Source organism: Megachile rotundata, chromosome 5, assembly GCF_050947335.1.
Source record: "Megachile rotundata isolate GNS110a chromosome 5, iyMegRotu1, whole genome shotgun sequence".
Lineage (NCBI taxonomy): Eukaryota > Metazoa > Arthropoda > Insecta > Hymenoptera > Megachilidae > Megachile > Megachile rotundata.
Genome location: NC_134987.1, coordinates 4,432,132 through 4,445,265, shown reverse-complemented (window position 1 = coordinate 4,445,265; position 13,134 = coordinate 4,432,132). Strand labels below are relative to the sequence as shown.

General features: G+C 38.9%; 1 protein-coding gene across 2 annotated transcripts in view; it reads right to left on the bottom strand.

Moving 5' to 3' along the window:
* Positions 1–1,302: 1,302 nt before the first annotated feature.
* LOC143264509 (uncharacterized) overlaps positions 1,303–13,134 on the bottom strand; it is a 169,951-nt gene continuing 158,119 nt past the window's right edge. Inside the window, exon 5 of one of the 2 annotated variants that reach the window (XM_076531987.1) lies at positions 1,303–1,492. In XM_076531987.1, the coding sequence (XP_076388102.1) occupies positions 1,333–1,492 (160 nt within the window). In that variant the 3' untranslated portion in view covers positions 1,303–1,332. Of the gene's footprint in view, positions 1,493–8,340; positions 8,821–13,134 lie in introns of those variants that run through there. The other variant, XM_076531988.1, reaches the window with a different exon arrangement.

Genomic DNA, 13,134 nt, shown 5'->3' with positions numbered 1-13,134 from the left:
CGTCGTACAGTTTCAACTCCGTGCCGATTGGACAGGTTCCTTTTGGACTCGGAATCGTTCGGACTGCGTAGAGATTGGAACTCGCTCTGTTCTAGTTCGCGTAGCGGTAGACGCAATTCGGTGAATTCAATTTCGTATATATTATGCGTGATGTGATAAAATATGTGATGGATTACATTAAATTCGGATGTGAATTAAATGAAATTGGTGATTCTTTTGTGTTTCGTGTCTTGAAATGCATAATATGTGTTTTGCAATGTATAGATGAAATTTAAAATCTTTCGTAGCGTTGAATTTAAACCTGTATATAATAGTGGTTTTTCGTTGGATTTCATAATGCAAATATACGCTAATGTTCATTTTGAGCAAAACCAACGGCAGTAAATATTTGTCATTGATTAGTATGTAATTTTGTCCATTGTGTATAGAAGTGATGCTTGAATGTTGTATATATTGTTTGACAGGTACAGGTTATAGTGGGGAATATTTGCAAGCTGATTATTAAGACAGTGGAAGAAGCTGCATGTCAGTTATTGCAAGAAATATGGTATCACGTAGAATATTATTGTCCAGTAATCCATATGTATAGGTTAGTTTGGATTTATTAAAACTATGTGGGATTTTTATGTGTGCGAAGTAGAACTGATTTATTTTTTCTCATAAACAAGTGTAGCATATAATAGTGTCCGAAACGATTTATATGTATATTTCAAAATATAAACTGACGAGCGAAACGGTTGGGCTGTCGTCGCCCCCTTCCCCGTGCTCCTCAGGTATCACGGGTGGACCGAGCAGCTCGTCGCCTGGGGGGTGCGGGGAAGCGAGGTCTTATTGTCCTTTGACAATAGGCGCTCAGTTCATCCGTAACTCGCGACTCTTGATTATCAGCTTAAGAGCGATTAATTTCTTTTCCCCGAATTTCTCCGGTTTAGCCTTTCCGGCCAAGTTCCCCCTTTCCGTCTATGCGTGTTACGTCGCCCATAGATACAACGCGGGTAGGGTTATTTTTAATCCCGGAAAGTGTACGCAAAAAATTCGAAAACCTCTGTCGACGGATTATACCCTAAAAGTCAAGGGAAATCCAAGACATTTTTTGGTCCTTCGAGCCGGATCTCGATATCCGGTGCATTTTCGATTAACTGACCATCTAAACACCGACGATTTTCCTCCGGAGTCGTCCTACTCGCGACCGTTAAATCCGTTGATATCACGCAACCCGTTTTGATACGTGTAGTGCAGTGCAAGTGAGTGGTCTTGCTCCGGTGTAACGGAACGCTTTAAACAAACCAAACTCGATTAGTGTAAGTTTTGTTAATAGTTTATTTGTGTGGTTTAATTACATTTTTGTGTGAACGTTTTGCGAACATTTGAACTCATTTGAGCAGTGTCGGTTGAACGGTTACGGGCTCGATCCTCCGTGTGTTGACCTTTTTTATTCTGACTCTTCGTTACCTTGCGTGTGTTTACCATGGCTCCAGCTGTGGCGGAGTTGCTGCAAAGCCAAGCGGATTTGTTTACTCGCATCGACAATTTCAAACGTAACACTGACAAGTTAGGGAAGGATAACCTGACTGTCACTGTTTTGAAATCGCGACAGCGCCTTCTCAACTCTTACTGGGAGAAGTTTACTAACAATCACGATGCAATTGTGCGTCTATCGGAATCCAAGGCGACCGAATACACCGCGAAAGGGGTTTACGACGAAGTGGAGGCGCAATTCGTGCTTCGCGACTCAGAATTGAGCGATCTGATAGCCGCTGCAGAACGAGCCAATGGGACCAGTGCATCTTCGGGCTCGTCAGCTGCAGCACACAAATCCCCGGAAATGGTACTCCCGCCGATCACTTTGCCGACTTTCTTAGGAGAGACGCTCGAATGGGAATCGTTTCGCGACCGGTTTCGATCGTTAATCCACGACAATGATCGTCTGTCGGAACTTCAGAAGCTCCAATACCTCAAGGGAGCGTTGGCGAGGCGAAGCTGCAAGGGTGGTGGAGGCCACGCCAACTATGGAAGGCTGTTATGCAGGTGCGTTTGAATCACTCGAACGTCTATTCGGTAACCCGCGCATGCTGTCGGCTGCCCATCTTCGTCGGTTAATTCACAGCAAGGCGATCAGCAAGGCAACTCCTCAGGACTTCAAACGAATTCTTGACGAATTTCGCGACTTGCTCGGTTATTTTTAATCCCGGAAAGTGCACGCAAAAAATTCGAAAACCTCAATCAAGTGTTAAAGGATGGTCAGGTTTATCATTATTTGGCAATTTCTTTTGCGCGTTACACGTATAAGTACTATAGCTGTGAACTCAAGCATGTTTCCTCTTTTCGTACATTCTGATGGTCCAACACGGCCAAAGTCACGCCAATAAGAATAAATGGAAGGATGTATTGCTTATTTCATGAAAGAAATAAGGTCGGTAAAATTGTATCAAATTTTCTACAGGTATAAGCTACAGCGAATCGCTTCTTGAAAGTACTTATTAAGGTAAAACAATCAAAACTAACCTCCATATTCCATGAAATAAAATGAAAGTGCTGTTAAATACAATGTATCAATATACAATAATATGACCTTTTGTTCTGTCCATTCATTTTTATTGCATGCACCTAATGACGACGATGACGTCGATAACTCCATTTATGGTTTTCCACCTAAATCGGCAGTAGAAAGAATTAATCAACAATAGGTAAAGTAGGACAAGGGCAGCGATATATCGACAAATTTATCGTATTAACATACCATTTCATTTTTATTTTGTTTTATTAAATTAATAACATATTCAGTTTGCTTTCGACCGTCAAACCGGCAAGACGTATTTAGCATCGTGCCGCGTGTTGTGTGTCGCGAGTGAATATAAATAAGAAATCGGTTACAAGTGTCTAAATTCTGTAGGTATACACAAAAACCTACATATGGCAGCTCCTGACTACAGGAGCTCTCAAAATACTCTACTGACAGTCTTTCACAACAGCAATCCCAACATGCCTTTAAAACAAAGTTATGCGTCAGCGACACAAAGTTCCTTATTTCCTCAGAAAAACCAAGCAATAGTGCTCGATTTTATCGACGGCATCCCATTAAAGGAATATGTTAATGCAATCGGGAAAATCACAGATCCAGCAAATATTAGATTCGTATCAAGAATTTCAAACTCTCGTATATGTATATTCTTATCAAGTAAACAAATAGTAGAGAACATCACAAGCAGTTATTCAAAAATCATAATAGGAAACAATACAATCAGCCTACGACCTTTAATAAACAGTCACAAAAGAATTATTCTGTCTAACGTATGTCCGGTAATTCCGCACGAGATTATTGAGAAAGAATTGATTAAATTAAACGTGAAACCTATGTCCCAAATAACATTTCTTAGAGCTGGGTTATCTGAACCTGGATTCTCACATATACTTAGCTTCCGGCGTCAAGTATTTATAAAACCGGAAGATGTTGACAAGTTACCACCATCGTTGAACATCTTTTATGAAGACACCAGTTATTGGATCTACTTATCAGGAGACAATATTAATTGCTACCTATGTAAAAAAGAAGGCCACTTAGCAAAAGACTGCCCAGACTCAACAAATAAAGAAAATAATACTGCAATGGATACCTCAACCCTTTCATCACCAATCCAAGGGACCACATCCCATAAACAATTTTCGGATCTCAACACGAGAGCTGAAATGACGCGACTATCACAAATTTTAAATAGTGACCCACCAAGGGAAACGATGTTAAGACAAAATAGTGCAGAAAGACCACTATCTGAAACAAGCTCCCAAAGCACGCAGAAAACAGCTCCGGAAGAAGAGGCTACAGATTCGTCCTTAATGGATGGTGAAGACTCCACAGATGAAATGAATTCGTTGTTACCATCAGCGAGACAACTGAGTAAAAAGAAGACGAAAGTGAGAAAAATTGGAGAACTGGACGCAGTAACCGTTGAAGAAATGATAGCTCCTCTAAAGGAACTACTCGAAGGTAACCCTAGCAATTACATCATAAATTATAACCAATTTAAGAGCCTCATGGAAAATCGCCAAGGGAAACCCAAATGTAACAGAATTAGCATTATCATATACTACAGACATCCAAGCTCTCAGTGATATGATTAAGCAAATGTATCCACTTCTTACTGATCGCAAAATTAAAAATAGATGTACCCGAATGACAAAAAAGTTTGACGATTACATCGCTACAAAGAAAAAAGAACCCTCAACATACTCTAATAAAACTTCAACATAAGATATTCCCAAACCTCTATTTCCTCATTCAAATTAAAGAATAACCACCTATGAAAATTCTCCAGTGGAACATTAACGGATACAACACACATAAGGAAAGACTACAGATCCTTATAAACAACACTGATCCCGATATTGTCTGCCTTCAGGAAACAAATTTCAAGGAAACATATGCTGCCAACATAAAAAACTATTCACCAATTTTCACGAATAGAACTCACTCCTGTCACGCAAGTGGTGGGGTTGCCACATATATTAAAAATAATATTCCCTGTAAAGAAATCTCTCTTAACACAAACTTAGAAGTGGTAGCTACCTCAGTATTGTCTCTATCTATGGAAATTTGCATATGCAACATCTACATACCCAATAGCTACGACTTTTCAATCTCTGAATTATCAAACTTAATAAATAAACTCCCCAAACCTTTTATCCTGCTGGGAGACTTCAGCAGCCACAGTACACTGTGGGGATCCAACAAAAACGACCCTAGAGGGGAAATAATCAAATCGCTTTTGGATGATCCAGATCTTTTCTTACTCAACTCTACATCTCCCACCCATATAAATATATCCAACGGTACGTTAAGTGCAATTGATCTGTCCATCTGCTCCACAAGAATAGCACACTACTTCGATTGGGATGTAGCCTCAAATCCTCATGATAGTGATCATTTTCCAATAACATTATCTGGAGCAACACCTCAAGAACATGTTCCCTATCTGACACCCGGATGGAATACAAAAAAAGCAAATTGGGGTCTTTTTCGAGCACTTATGGATCAACGTGTAGATAACCTTCCTCCGGTCAACAGTAATAATAAGGAAAATATCAACTCAATAGTTGAAAATTTCACCAACATAATTCATGAAGTAGCAAATAAAACTATACCCCTATTTAATAATAAAACTAGAAAACGTACGGTTCCGTGGTGGAACGAATGATGCAACAAGGCTATAAAAGAAGCCAATCACGCCTTCAATGTCTTCAAGAGGCATCCATCTATAGAAAATAAAATTCAATACAAAAAGTTACGAGCTATAGCCCGAAGAACTGTCAAGGAAAGTAAAAAAAAATCCTGGATGGACTACATAAGCTCCACAAACAACAATACCTCTTATAGTAACTGTTGGGACAAAATCAGGAAAATTAGAGGAACAGCACGTATCTATTCCATATCTACACTCCTAAACCACGCAAACCAAATTTTCCATCACCCCCAAGATATTGCCAATGAACTAGCTAGCTCCTTTTCTAAAAATTCCAGTAACGCCAATTATGACGAAAAATTTCTTCAGAATATCGGAAATTACCAAGAAATAGGAGAAGAAAAAATTTTTGTAAATTCGGAACAGCCTTTTAATTCAATCATTAAACTTGAAGAAATTAAATGTATACTTAAGAGATGTAAGAATTCTAGTCCAGGTCCAGACTTAATTCCCAATGAGTTCTTAAAACAACTGTCGGATAAAACCTTATCATATATCACCGATCTATTTAATTTTATTTGGACAAACATGGTTTTCCTGAAAAATGGAGAGAAGCAATAGTTGTGCCGGTGCCAAAACCAAATCAGGACATGACAATAGCTAGTAACTACCGACCGATTTCCTTAACATGCACGATGTGTAAACTTTTAGAAAAAGTGATTAACAGAAGACTTAGGTGGCAATTAGAAAACATTGACTTCTTTTCCCAGGAACAAAGCGGTTTCAGAAAATTTAGATCTGCAGTAGATCATCTTATTAATCTTGAAACAGCAATATGTGACTCATTTGCAACCAATCAACATTTAACAGTGGTATCCCTTGACATCGAAAAGGCATACGATATGGTATGGCGGCCCAGAGTCATTAATATTCTCCTTAAACATCATATTACAGGTAGAATGTTGGCATTTATTTATAATTTTCTAAAGAAAAGAAGAATAAGAGTAAGAGCTAATGGGATGCTATCTGAGAGCTTTGAGATTCAAAATGGTGTGCCACAGGGGTCGGTACTAAGTGTAACGCTATTTCTTATTGCAATTAATGAAGCACCTAAAGTTGTAAACTCACCTGTCAAATGTGCCCTATTTGCTGACGACTTAAATATCTTTTGCGGAGGGAAAGAAAAGGAAACTACAGAAAAACTCCTTCAGGAGACAATAAACGCCCTCCAAGCATGGGCAGAAAAAACAGGTTTCAAATTCTCGACTCGGAAAACGAAATGTATCTCGTTTGCAAGACACAAACAACAAATACACAACCCTAAGATCTCCTTAAATAATAGTAACATCAATTCTGTGGAAACCCTGAAAATCCTAGGTTTGGTATTCGATAGAAAACTTACATGGAAGCAACATATTAAAGGTCTAATAGATGACTGTAAAACTCGTCTAAATTTAATAAAGGCACTGTCATCAACCGTTTGGGGGGCAAGCCAAGAAATCTTAATGATTACCTATAAAGCTGTAATTAGATCCAAAATTGATTATGGTAGTATCATATATAACTCGGCAAAGAAATCAGATCTAAAAACTCTAAACACAATTCACAATTCTGCACTCCGAATGGCAACAGGAGCCTTCCGTACCAGTCCAATAAACAGCTTACTAGCCATAACAAATGAACCTCACCTACAAGAGAGGCGAAAATTCCTTTCAGTTAATTATGCACTACGTATTGGGGATTCCCTAAAGAATGCGGTACACCAAAATGTTTTCACTTCAAGATATAAAAATGTTTACGAGAAAAAAGTAAATCTACCCAAACCGTTTTACATAAGAATCCAGAACATTTTTGAAGAAATTTGTTTTGAATTAGATACAACTAGGTTGGGAAAAATCAAATATTCATCGGATCCTCCATGGATCATTGACATTCCAATGGTTAATTTCGACCTAGCTTTTAACAGAAAAGAAGAAACTCCTGCTTCAGTTGTCAGGGCCCTGTTCGAGGAAATGAAGTTTACACTTTCGAACTATGAACTTATATTCACGGATGGATCCAAATCCAAAGAAGGAAACGGCTGCGCTGTAGTTACAACAGAATCCGAAATATGCTTAAAACTCCCAAAAATGATGTCAATTTTCACATGTGAAGCTATTGCTATTAAAGAAGCCCTTATGCTTATCCAACGCTCAACTCACAAAAAATTCGCTATTCTTTTAGATTCTAAAAGCTCTCTGCAGAAAATTCAAAACCCAGATACATCTGATGAATTAATTCAAAATATCCAAAATTTGTACTCACAATCTCTTAAAGAGGGCAAAGAAACTTTGTTTATATGGGTTCCTTCACATGTGGGAATTGAGGGAAACGATAAAGCGGACTTAGCAGCCAAAACAGCGTCCCATCGTGAAATCATGGAAGAATATGAGAAAACCCCACTCCAGGACTTCAGAACAGAAGTTAACAAAAGACTAAGAGACCAATGGAACCAAAAACTAGGAAACCTGATCTCAACGAAGCTTCCACCAGGAAAAGAGGGAAACTACAAGCCTGATATTAAGAACCTGAGCAGACAAGAACAAGTTATTGTCAACAGAATATTAATAGGTCACACAAGACTCACTCATTCTTATCTCTTTCTAAAAGACAGTCCGCCCAAGTGTTTGATATGTAATGTTAATCTCACCATAAAGCACATTATATTTGATTGCCAGCATTACGATGTAATAAGGAAAAAATTTAAAATCCAAAACAATATAAAAGACATAATAGGCACAAGTGAAAATACTAGAAATTTAATTGAATTCCTAAAACAGCTTAAAATATACAACAAACTGTAAGTCCTTTGACAATACGAGCATACCAACAAGATCTCACTATATAAAGACCTCATTAAGAAACCCAATAGAAAATTAGATATAAAATTGGATACATTCGTATCAAGTCGCTCATGACCTGAGCAGTTAATGCGACTTAAAACTCGAAAGAAAAAAAAAAAAAAAATAACATATTGCCTACCTTCCCACTTATCTATTTATTATATCACGTACTTAATATACAGATTTACGATAAACAATAACATACAATTAATCTATACTAATATAATAAAGCAGAGAAGTTTGTTTAAACGAGTTAATTTTCAGTCGGATGTGAAAAAATATTTTTCTGTAGATAATCCGTTTATCGAGGAATACTGTAGGCTATATAACATGTCATAATACTCGTTGAAAATATAAATTCTTCCACTAGAAGTATTTGTAGCTTAATAAATGGTTTTTCATTGTTTCATATTCTATAGAATTATATTAGGTTGAAGGAATTGTTCTTATAATACAAGTATTTGGGTATTATGATCTTATTGCAATTCAAAGTTACTTTCATATATTATATTTATATTACATTATACTATTTTTCACATACTACATATTACACATTGTTATAATTTTAAATTATATTATATACAATTACACATATTGTATATTTAAATATTCCCATAACAGAGTGTATTTTTCACTATATACTATACCACGTATTTACATTATACCTTGGTCGCTCAAACCATTGTTTATTGAGTTTTTTCTTGGAAGCTCTACAGTTGTGCCTGCTAGAATACTCATAACAGCTACAAGTGACTCTAAAGCTGAAATTATACAAAGAAAGGGGTTTGTTAGAGTAAATTAGTCGTTAAATAAGGAAAGAAAGCACAATTTTAGGTTAAACAAGGATCTGACAGGTCTGTAACGAGGCATATTTTCATTGGGTTGATTGCCTCGTTTTTTTTTTGGGTTATGCCTCGTTACGATGATCCTCCCGAATTGCCAGCCCCACTCCTCCGCCCAAGCGGACCACCTCGCCGCTGGGGCAAGTATGAGTGAGCGTGTGTGTGTGTTTTTCTTTTCTTTTTCGTGTGTTTTTTTTATTTTCTATTTATTTCGGAAGCCACGCTTTTCTTTCCCCCCCCCCCCCTTTGCTGCCTCCAACCACCACCGGAGCCACCGTTGTCCCTGGTCGCGGAGGAACCTCTCCCTGAGTGACGGAGGCGCGGGATGGGCCCACCAAAGAAGACCCCGGCTGTCCGGTCGCGGTGCCACCCCGTCACCCTCCGCGGGGGCGACCGGCAGCCCACCACCGGGAAACGCCAGGCCTGGGGACGAGCCACCCCCGACTGCCACCTCGAGAGGGCCCCAGGACCTGGCCACCAGACGTCGCAGTGGAATGGCCCATCCTCGACGCCGAAATCCTCGGGGTGGGGGAATACCGCGAACCAGGGAAGAAGAGGATGGAAGGGAGAAGCCAGCGAGCTGCCGTGACGGGAAGGCGGTTTTTTTTTCCCCCGCAAAAATCCCCGCTTAAGCCGCAGTTCCGAATCTTTTCTTTGCCGTCTCGTTTTTAATTTCTGTTAATTTGTAGTGCGTTCCGTTTTTTCTACCTTGTGTTTTTTTTCTACTGTGTATTGTGCGCCTGCGTGGAGTGTGTGTCGCCGCCGCCCCTGTGTGGAATTTTTGGGGTACACCAGCGCAAAAAGGTAGGAGTCATCTCCTTAACCTTCTTTTCTATATTTATTTGCGCGTGGGCGAGGGCGATAGGACCCCTGGCCCCAGTGACGAGGACCCTAGAGGCCGCGGACAGTCTACGCGACACTGTCCCCTCTCATTTAGTTTTTTTTGTACGCTGTATTTTGGTATTTAGGACCAACGCCCCCTTATTGTCCACGACCCCTAAGAGGGCGTGTTCCTTCGCGGGCGAATACCACAGCGTTCTCTTTGTATTTTTCGATCTTTGTACTCGCGCGTACCGTGAGCCCCCGCGCCGCGAAAGCCTCCCTCGCAACTGGCGTGTCGACCCCTTTTCCTCGACCGTTGCTTGTAACGCGTGGGGCCCACGCGAATTCATTTTTTCTGTTTTGCTTCCGTGGCCTACTTGGAGGCCCGAATAAAAGCACTTTCTATTGGATACGAACTCGCGGGTCTTTTACTAGTTTTTTTTCTGACCCCCTCTGATTCCCGCTCCCGACAGAGCAGCCGGAAGGGCGATTACTACGGACGAGTGCATTAGCACTGGCGCCCAGTTAAATAAATCGGCCGTGGGTGTGAGCATCGGTGCGTGGAGGGCCGTTTTCCCTAACTGCCCCCACTCCAGGGAACCCCCTTCGGGCTTTCCCCCACCGATCCGTCACAATGTATATTAATTATTCATTCATTATAAATTGCGTTATATTTTTAGCTATTATTTTATGTATTGGTTGCGATTAATTATTTCTTCTATTAAAACACTTATAATTTGCGTATCTAAAAATTATTAAAAATACGATTTCACGGGAAAACTTGTGAAAAACTAATTAATAATAAATCAAAGCGTATTTTTATTAATCGAACTAATATATATTTACTACTAAATAAAGCGTAATAAAAGAATAACTACTTTTTGAGCGGGAAAAACCCATGAATCTCTGGGTATAAAAGGGCGTGCAGCAGCGGCTGCGGGCGCAGAACAATCTTGGAAGTACTACGTGCCGGACCTCTTGGGAAGCAACTAACTGGAGCAGTTTTAACTGGTAAGAGCCTACAAGATTCTTAGTTTTGACTGGACAGCGGGTATCAGCCATTTGGATACTCGATCGTTGGGTAGTTCTAGTAGCCAGCTAACGCAGGCTCCCCGTTCAAACGGTCTTGTATCTGAAACTCCGTAAGGAGAGTACTATGCTCAGCCCCAGAAGAAACTAAGACATCAACGAGAGCTCGCCAGTCACTCATACATATTTCTTATTTTCCTGAATTACTAATTCGCCGTCAGATTCTCGGAGTTCGCTCTGGGTAGTTTAGTAGCCAGCTAACGCAGGCTCCTCATCATTGAGCGGCTTGGTCTCTGAAGCCCGTGTCTTTTGGGTGACGTTTCAGTAATTTCAATAAATAATTAAAGTTCAGTCATTTTTATTTGCTACCCTGTTGGTCACACGTCGGTCACTTGATTCTTGCATCGTTGGGTAGTTCTAGTAGCCAGCTAACGCAGGCTCCCCAATTAAGCGATCAGGTTTTGGGTGTCGATTTGTGCTCTGACAAAAAGGGCCATGAACTAATTAGTTTAAAGTCAAACAAAGAGTAACTGTTCCACGTTTAATACAAATTTTAGAGTTTTTGTAATTAACCAAATATTGTTCTGTCAGTTTTGTTAGGATCTAGATCCATTATTAAATTGCGTTATATTTTTGCGTTGCGTATATCATTATAAAACCACGTAATTGAAGTAGTTAGCTACCGTTCTGCGATTTGCGTCAACAACAAGTCTATTATACTCCAATTTGCTTATAGAATTCAGTCACATATACATTTTTATATTTACTAAAGTAATTTTTAATTATAACTCTTTTTCTCATCATTATTTGAATAAACCTAATTAATGAAAGGTATTAACCTGTAGATTTCACTCTTTAACCACACGCCACCACGATCCCGCATTCTTTTAGAATTAGTTATAGTAAAAACGAGTCGCTTAATAGGCAAACGCCGCTCTTTGCTTCATAAGCGCTGTAAAATACCAGGTTCTAGTACCAGGGACGTTACACAAATGTAAACAAAGAATCGACACCTGGACTCGATAACTGCAACAAAATCGGGACCCAGGCGTTGCAACAAAATCGGGACCCAGGCGTTGCAGTTATCGAGTCGAGGTGTCGATTCTTTATTTACATTTGGCTCGCGTCGACCGCTAAACGTAGGAAAGGACAGAGAGCGAACGAGAGAGGCTATTTGAAAGTTAAGAATCGACACCTCGACTCGATAACTGCAACAAAATCGGGAACAAGTGTTGCAGTTATCGAGTCGAGGTGTCGATTCGTTGTTTACATTTGGCTCGCGTCGACCACTAAACGTAGGAAAGGACAGAGAGCTAACGTGAGGGGCTATTAAAAATTAAATTTTTAGAAAAGTCTGACGAGTAATGGTCTTTTGGTTCCATACAAAATCGCACCTCAATACATTCGAAAAAACAAACAATATTACTACATAAACAAATGTTGTTCAAATTATGCCGTGTTTGGTCTCATTTTGATCAGGAGAATCTCATAATTACATTGGTAAAAGTAATATTTAGGAAAACCAAAAAATAAAAAAGTTTTACTATTGCATTACTGTTGTCACATCGATACGCCGGTTCGGATTACATTACATACGCTGCTCGCTCGTCAAGTGTCAAAATTCAAGGGGGAACCCCCTAAGTGGTGGGGATAGTAACGTTGCAGTTATCCAGTCCATCTTTACTGTATTTTGGTAAAGGAAAATGTTGTTCAGAATCGCCCCACCTACCATCCCTTTTCGGGACCCACACTAATTCCAGGACACCCTGTATATTTATGATCTTATTGGAATTCAAAGTTAATTTGTTAACTAGAGAGATAATTATCATGAGGATATTATTATACAATGAATGCAATAGACAGCAGCAAATCTTTTGTACAGACTTTTCTCCTAATTAATAACATACAAAAAGAATAAATCGAAATTAAACAGCTGCAAAATATACTTATTATAATGTACATTTGTGAAATTTAATTTTAAATTAATAGACAACAAAATAAAATGATATTGTGTGGTATATAGTATAGTAAAAATAAGTTAAAAAATATACCTTCCATTAAATTCTAAAAACTAAAAACTAAAAAACAATTTTAATTAATAAATTAGTATCAAAAAATTTAAACATTGTCTGAAAATGTTTTATCGTATTATACCTTCTATCGTATTATCTTCACTTATACGTAATTTCTGTAAAGCCTTTGTGCAAATACTGCTGGTTTTGTCAATGGAAGTTGGAGCATCACCTAAAACGCATAAGTATATTTAAAATATATAGCAATGGTTCTATTGTAATGATGGATCTGGAAACTCGCTAGATTCTATATTGTAAACAAATGTATGTCTATGTCTATTTCTAATCATTTTAACTGCATGAACTTTAT